The sequence below is a fragment of the Mastomys coucha genome, unplaced genomic scaffold (genome assembly GCF_008632895.1).
Source record: "Mastomys coucha isolate ucsf_1 unplaced genomic scaffold, UCSF_Mcou_1 pScaffold13, whole genome shotgun sequence".
Taxonomy (NCBI): domain Eukaryota; kingdom Metazoa; phylum Chordata; class Mammalia; order Rodentia; family Muridae; genus Mastomys; species Mastomys coucha.
The window spans coordinates 27,195,801-27,203,937 of NW_022196895.1; the positions used below are offsets into that span (position 1 = coordinate 27,195,801).

General features: G+C 38.6%; 1 protein-coding gene across 1 annotated transcript in view; it reads right to left on the reverse strand.

The window, feature by feature from the left end:
• The window catches only part of Rit2 (Ras like without CAAX 2), a 334,685-nt gene that overhangs the window by 255,517 nt on the left and 71,031 nt on the right, over positions 1–8,137 (reverse strand). The window contains exon 2 of the mRNA XM_031365205.1: positions 4,803–4,859. Within this exon, the coding sequence (XP_031221065.1) occupies positions 4,803–4,859 (57 nt within the window). The remainder of the gene's footprint in view (positions 1–4,802; positions 4,860–8,137) is intronic.

Consider the following 8,137-nt stretch of genomic DNA (forward strand, 5'->3'; position numbering starts at 1 on the left):
TTTAAGAATTACTTCATAACAGTAATCTCTTCCTCTCTCCAGCCCTCATAATCATCCCTTCAGTAGTGTTTTCTAGAACACAGCTCTGTTTTACTCTTTAGAATAACTAGATACATTAATCTGTGCTAATATATAAGTGACTCTACATTGTGTGGGGCACTACCTCTCTCCCCCCTCGATGAGCAATTATATTTTAACAGGGATTTTCTAGTGACACAAAGAAAAAAATCTATTAGTGAACATTTTAGATGCTCAGGAGGACATTTCGGTGTGATGCAAACCACATGATTTCTCTAAATCTACTGTTTTTCATCACTCTACTTTGCACACTAATATTCACTGTGCTCTGCAAATGTCCTGTTTCTATCCTCAAAGTACTTTGCCACTTAAATATGCTCCTTATTTAAAGAAGCATGCTAAGACCATTATGTGGTGTTCCTGGTGTATAAGTGAATTTAAGATCTAAAACATTAAAGGAAGGAAAGCATTTTCAACCTATTCAACTATGAGAATGTGTATTTATTGAAAAGAAAAATATAAATATAGTTAGAAAGTTGGTTTCATGAATTTCTGTTCTGTGAAAACCAAATCAATACTCCAGCAGTTGGAATAACTAAGTCATGAGTGATTCCGGCTTATTCAAGTTGTTTTCCTTCCACAGGAAAAAAAAGGAATTGAATAGGTCCTTAAGGCCAACTTAACTAAATTGTGTCCTGCATTAAGATAATGAGCTCAAGTCATTGTAATGCAATGAGAAAGAAATGGACAACTGGATTCCAGATAAAAAGGCACAATCAGCTCTTAGAGACAAATAAAAGAAATAAAGTAAGGAAACTTAATTTTAAAAGGTCCTTGTCTATTTCTCTACAGAGCTGACTCCTGAAGCTTGTACAGTACCTAGAAAATCCTTCATGAAAAGATTGATATTGAATAAAGAATAAAATCAAGAGGATGAAAATAGTCAGAGGATGAAAATAGTCACAAAAATAGTAACAATATTTGCATAATATTCTTAATATTTCAAGGAAATTTTCTTCATGCCTGTAACTAGCCATGAAAAGTTGTCTACCTCAATCAATATGTTAATATTGATTAACTCTTCTTTAACATTACAAAAGTAACAAGCAAATAACTTGATATTACATAATTAGCATTTTTTTCTATTCTCTTTTTCAATTCAATCAGTACCAAAACCATTGCAGTGACATTGGTGAGCAGGAGCTCCTGTTCAGTTCTCAGCAAGGAGGCTTTGCTGATTCCTGAATGGCTGTAAATGAAGCCCAGTTCACTCTTGAAATACTCAGATCTTGTCTTTTAATAAAACAGACTTCTACCCTGAGGTCCTGTCGTAGACTAAGCTGTCCTTCCTCAGTACACCATGATTTCTACTTAATTAGCTCATCCCATATTCTCATCTGTTCGTCATTTTCCCTGCCCTTTCAGGAGCACTGGAAAGACATCAACTGTTTGAGCTCCACACAAAGCATGTTTAATATGATACCTGCATGTGCTGGTGGAAGGAGGGAGAAAATCACTGATTAATACACAATTCGCTCAAAATTAAAACATGTTGTAGGTGCAAGAAACACAAATTCTTTAGGCTCCATCTGTCACCTAGTATTGTATCAGGGGAAAGGTAGTTGAGAGTTTTTGTTTGCAGCATTGTTAATTAGTCAAGTCAGAAGCTTGAGATCCTGAAGTTTTCTGTCTTCACCTTAACAGTAATCATGAACAAAATCAATTCAAATTATATGAAAGTGCCAATAATGCCCCAGTGATGTGGACTAAAATGCCTAGTCTACAAATAAAAGCTTGATATGTTTTGTTTTGTTTTGTTTTGTTTTGTTTTGTTTTTGGCCTTAAGAGAATTCATCTTTTATTTGAGGAAAAGAAAAAAAAAAGACAGCTACAATTTTATTTTTATATTCTAACTGTGTGTAATAAGACTCTTTAAACATCAAGTCATAATGAATCTAAAAGAATGTATCCTAACAAACAATCCTAGATTATTTTCTCATTGACCTCTAATAATTCAAGGCTTCCTTGAAAGGCCTTCTTGAAGAAGGACTCCTGAATTCTGGAGAGGATGCCAGGAGATTCATGTCACACAAACCTCATTCATAGCAAGCAGAGCTTGGAGGGGTGGTAATTGTACTCCATCCTTCCCAAGTCCTTCCCTAGTGGACCATCTTGCTGCCTTCCTATAGCACCAACTGAGTTCAAAGGAATAACTGTTTCTACAATTTCTTGCAACTCCTCTTCCTGAATGGGAAATAATACCTGAAGACTTGGACTGTGGTATTTAGATTTTTATTTATGGAGGCCAAAAATGATTATATTTTAGAGTAGAAGTGCAAGTTTTGCTCAATAATATGCATGCAATGGTGACATCTAAAGATTTGTATTATATGGCATGTTCATTTGTTGACATGAAGGTTCAAACAACAGGATATTAATATGGATGTTACTTCTTAATATCTCTATAATAACTATTCATGCAAAAATCAAGCTATATTTAGCATGATGTCAAATGCTTAGAGATGTTCCATTTCAACTTAAATCTACACATATTCTGCTCTATTGTTGCTAATATGATTTTTGCATGAATCTTTTTCCATTGGAAAAAAATAGAGCCAACTTTAAATATTCATATCATAGCTATCTTCTCTAGATTTGAGAAGTGGAAAAATCACTGGTTACTGACATTGAATATATCATCAGCAGATATGGAGCAGAATTCTTCCTTTAAAACCAGCATTGACAATACCAATATTCTTAACTTTTGTTTTATAAAGAATCTGAAATTTTCAACCTGATATTTATTTCACAGCAAGATTATACAAAGGGCAAGAAAGAACAAAGGACTAATTCTATTATTTCAGAAAATAATGTATCCAGAAATCTCAGTTGATGTGATAGCAAATAAATCTGGATAAGTACTGAAAATATCCCTTCCCTATTTCAGTTATGAGATAAGTATCCATGATGGGTGTTGATCTTCCCTAATTTGTAGGATATTCAAGCCATCTTAACATGAATTTCCCCTGGAGATGTCATTAAGTCATCAGGCAGAGAATAGCTAAGCAGTGGAACAGAAACGAAGTAAATTGTCTGAGCCTTTTACCCTCTACCATCAGGATAACAATGGAAAATTGTTAGCCAATATCCCATTACAGAAGCCAACAAAGGGGATGATGGGAGAGTCAAATTGAAAGCAATATCCTACTGTTTCCATTTTCAGCCTTCTTTCAACACTACCTTGTTTATTTCTATATAAAAATATCATCTGAGCCATTAGCACTGAATGTCCAGGTAACCTAATCTCAAGAAATGGATGTCCTCACACTCTGTTTGCAAGAGTCATCACCATGCATGTTACACGTATTCCTTGTTACAGAGACACTGGTAGTTTGTTTATATCTTTTACTTTTATTCCAGCAATTATATTATACATGAAGGATTTGTAGGAAAAGCCGGTTTGTGTAACACCCTTATGTTCAAAACACAGAAATGAAAAATAATGAAAAAAAAAACAAATCACACTTTTGATATTTAGTTTATAGTATGTAGGATATAGTATATGATATATATTATTTAGTATGTGTTACATGTTATATATTACGTAACATTATTAAGTTTTCCAGAAGTGTTCATGATTTAGAACTTTTAGCAAGAGTTTTTTCCCCTTGTCTATAACTCAGCTGACAGCATTCCAAAATTAAGACATTTCAAAAATTGTCTGAGAGAATTATCAAATGATCACTGAACCTTCTAAAGCTGTACAATGTGATTACTTTCAGAAACAAAATTCAGTTCCTTTGGGGATCCATTATGGTTCACAGTATGTCAATTTACTATACTTATATCTTATTAATTCAGTTAACCTAATGAGGAGGTCTTAAGGAACTACTATGCTTTAAAAAGTAATATATTGGGGCCTGGAAAGATTGCTCTGTAGCTAAGAGCACTCTGTGGCCTTGCAAAGGACCTGTGTTCACTGTCTGAATCTATGTAGTGGTTCATCCCCCCAGCCAGCCATAAGGCACCCTGCAGGTCTGTGCCTGACTTTCTGGGACGTAATGCTCTGTGTGATCTTAAGCTTAATGCATTTCTAGCCAGAGACAGACTCTGTCTGAGAGTTTCCAACTCCCCCTAAAGCAGTTTTATGAATGAGTAAAGCAATTTTAAGGGCACCTTTTTTCAGTTCAAACAATGGTAGCCTGTTCCTCGTGGTAGCATGTCTCTGCTGTTACTGTTGGGAGGGGTTGCACTGGAGAAATTAAGTATGCTGAATTTGGGACACAGATCATAGTTTGCCTCGTGGTATCTAAGCTACCTCATCTACAAATGAGCATGTTAAGTGAAACTGTGCCTATACTTAAATGCTTTCCCCAAACGCATCATTGAGAAAAGTAACTAATTCTACAATGGGATACTAGAGACCTAAAATGTGATCAGTGTATAGTAATCACATCAGTTATATTACCCAGAGCGAGGGTTTGTAATTTATTTTTTTCTAATGGAAAATGTCCATTAGTGAACCCAGAAATCAGCATAATGGATTTCAGCCATCATTTACCAGAATAACTTGAACAAAGGATGGAATATGAAAGTACATTATGAGAAGGAAGGACAAATACTGTCATGACTCAGAAATTTAGACACATATATTCATGTGTATTTATATGCTGGGAGATAAAAATAAATTATACTTTTGTTCTGTAATATTATCAACAGTGCTTAAAACCCACTTATTTTAGAGTATCTTTTTGAGCTAGAGGAGAGAAGTAGTTTCTACTTACCAATCGTGGGGTCATGATAGTCCGGGAACTGGTGGCTAATAAACTGCATTGTGACTGCTGAAGAAAAAAAAAAAAAAAAAAAACACAGTCAGCCCTTATTTTTAAATTATTCATCCACAAAGCTCTGCATTTTAATCTTTTCTAATGAGTAGCTCTCTTGTATGAGTAACTACATTAAGTAGACAGCACTAGCTAACACATGATAACGATAATAATAGCAAATAGTTATGAAAAACGGGTCTATACTTTATATTTGCAGTAAATATGTTCAAAGCTTAGGTGCATTTCAATCCCTGGTATAAGAAGAATAGAACCTGGGAATAGGGCCTCTCAGTTAACTCTGGTTAGTTGCTGGCTGTCAAGAAGTGCCTGGATTCTTTTTGGTCCTGAGTTTTAGGATACCAGCTGAATCTATGTCTCTGTCACCAACTGAAAGGTCAGAAGTCTGGCTTCAAATGGAACAACTAATAATAATTTAGGGAATCTGTCATCTGAACTTGAAAGATGCAGTACATCTAAAACTGAAAGGAAATACTCTCAGTCTGTCTCAGCGGAATGACAAATCTATTTAGGTTATTTTGGCCACAAATAAAATTCAGAATATCCATGATACAATTCACAGACCATATGAAGCTTAACAAGAAGGATCACCCAAGTGTGGATGTTTCAATCCCACCTAGAAAGGGGGACAAAATAATCATGGGAGGCAGAAGGAGGGAGAGACCTGGGTGGGAGAGGAGAGGAGGAGGGAAAAGGGGGTCAGAATCAGGTGAGAGGTAGACAGGAGAGCAGCCCAGAGGGATAGAAGAATGAATAGTAATGTGCAGCAGTGTAGGTGGGCTTGGGTCCCACTAGAAAGTCCCAGTCACCAGGATGTGAGAGGCTCCCTACCACGCCCACTCATCTACTCCAGTTATGTCTGCAGTATCAGGGGTAAAAGCCTGATCAAGGACAAGAGGCGTTATGACTTCAAAGGGAGTTTGTGCCTCCTTCAGTCAGTCGTGGCATCCCCTAACTCAGAGGCAGCCCAGATATGTCCTATGAACTCGTGTGCTAGGTGCCCACCAAGATATGATTTATTAATAGCTAGACAAAATTGGACATTGCTCTCCAACCTTTACCAATGTTCCAACATCTTAGCCAAACCCTGGCTTGGAATTTCGTTACACATCCAGACTAATTGCCTTCAGCATTGTGGGTAGGACATTGAAGCTTACAGAATGGGAGACTTATCCCAGGACAAGGTCAAGTAGAATCCTCATTCTCAGTGAAGTACTGCAGCTGAACCACTCCTAGGAATTAGCATGAAAGAGACAAGTCTCAACTGGTCCAGAAGATTAGCATAGTGGGCGCTTTACTAAGGATGGATGGGACCTTGAGCCGAATGTGTATGTGAGAGAGACAGTGTGGAAAAGTCAGCATTCGAGATTAGAGCCTCTACCCTCCTGGCTGGCACACCTGCAGCCCCCTGGGACTCTGGCCAGGCCCATGTGGCCCAAGAATGCTCAGAGCCTGGGGGTGCTGCACCAGTCTAGAGAAGATGGCTGCTGTTTTAGACCCAGTGTATTTTAGATGGCCTCAGATGTACTTTGACTACTGAGCTGCCAGATTTTTCATTTCTCTTTTACAATGACTGTAAAAGCCTCATGCCATTTTTAAGAAATACATTCAGATAACACACTTTTTGTGTCATGTCTGTCTGTCACCGCCAAATCCCTTGCCCACCTGGCCAGAGCTTTCATCACCCCGTGGAACAAGGGCTCCCCGCAAGAAACCCCAGTCTGTGGCAGCTCCCAGAACCCAATGGTGATGACCTTAGCCAAAATGCCCAACAGCAGTGAGAGGAACCAGAAGAGACCACCTCCAATAGATAGACATAGCACCAGCTGAAGGATGGGACCACCCACCCATGTCAAATTTTTGACCCAGAATTGTTCCTGTCTAAAGGAAAATGGAGCAGAGACTGAAGAAAAGGCCATTCAGTGACTGGCTCAACTTGGGATCCATCCCATGGCAGGCACTAAACCCCAGCACTACTGGTAATGCCATGTTGTGCTTGCAGACATGAGTCTGGCATGGCTGTCCTTTGAGAGGTTCTACTAGCACCTGACTGAGACACATGCAGATACTTATAGCCAACCACTGAACTGAGCAGGGAACTCAGGGAAGAGTTAGGGGAAAGACTGGAGGAGGTGAAGGAAATTGCAACCCCATAGGAAGAACAACAATATCAACTAACCAGGCTACTCAGAGCTCCCAGGTATTAAGCCACCAACCAAAGAATTCATATGGGCCAGTGAGTGACCCCGATACATATGTAGCAGAGGAATACTTTGTCTGACATCAGTGGGAGGGGATGCTTTTGGTCCTATGGAGGCTTGATGCCCCAGAGAAAAGGGATGCTAGAGGGGTGATGTGGGGGGCTGGGGGTGTGGAAGAGCACCCTCTTAGAGGTAAAGGGGAGGGTAAGTGGGATGGGGAGCTCATGGAGGAGCGACTAGGAAGGAGAACAACAGTTGAAATGTAAATAAATAAAATAATTAAAAAAAAACACTGAAATTGTCTTTAGATCCTTCCATTCTTATATCCCTCAGACAAATAATGTAAATATCCTATCACTCTAAAACACCCTTCCAATAGGCACAGATTCATAAGCCTACTGCTTATAAGTGACTGACTAATAGGGTAAAGACCATGGCTTTGAACACAGTATCAGCCTGTAGGGTTTTTCATAGCCACCCTATCTCTCAGTCTAAGTCTTGAGCCTTTGAGCAAGCCTTTACCACATGCTCTAGAATAGTATCATTGTCACAGTACCCAATCGTATGCTCTGAGCAACACTGAAACAGGCTTAAGGTAAGTAACCCTCTAAGCCTAAACTTCTGTACTTCTGTGTTGTATCTTTTAATAACTCAATTTAGCAAGAGTTCTGTTGCTTCTGTTTAAAGAGACTCTGCTTCCATTTACATCTGTCGATCATGTGAATATGAAATGTTCCTTACAGGTCTGGGTAACAAATTGTTTATCCCCAGCTGATAGCACTGGCTTATGAAGATGTGAAAATATGTTAAGTGGAACCTAGCTGGAAGAAACAGATCACTGGTGGTGTGGCTTTCAGTGGTATTTGTCTCCAGTCCTTTCCTAGCTCTATGCCTCCCTGTGTCCTCAGAAGAAGAACCACCTCTGCCAACATGCTACTGTCACCAGGATTGTCTTCCATGGGGCCAGGTAAGAATAGAATAAAAGCTCTGAAATCATAAACAAAGTAGGTATTTCTTTCTTGAATTTGTTCTGTCTGGTGTTAGAGAGCCATACAAAAATAGTTTCTCTCTCTC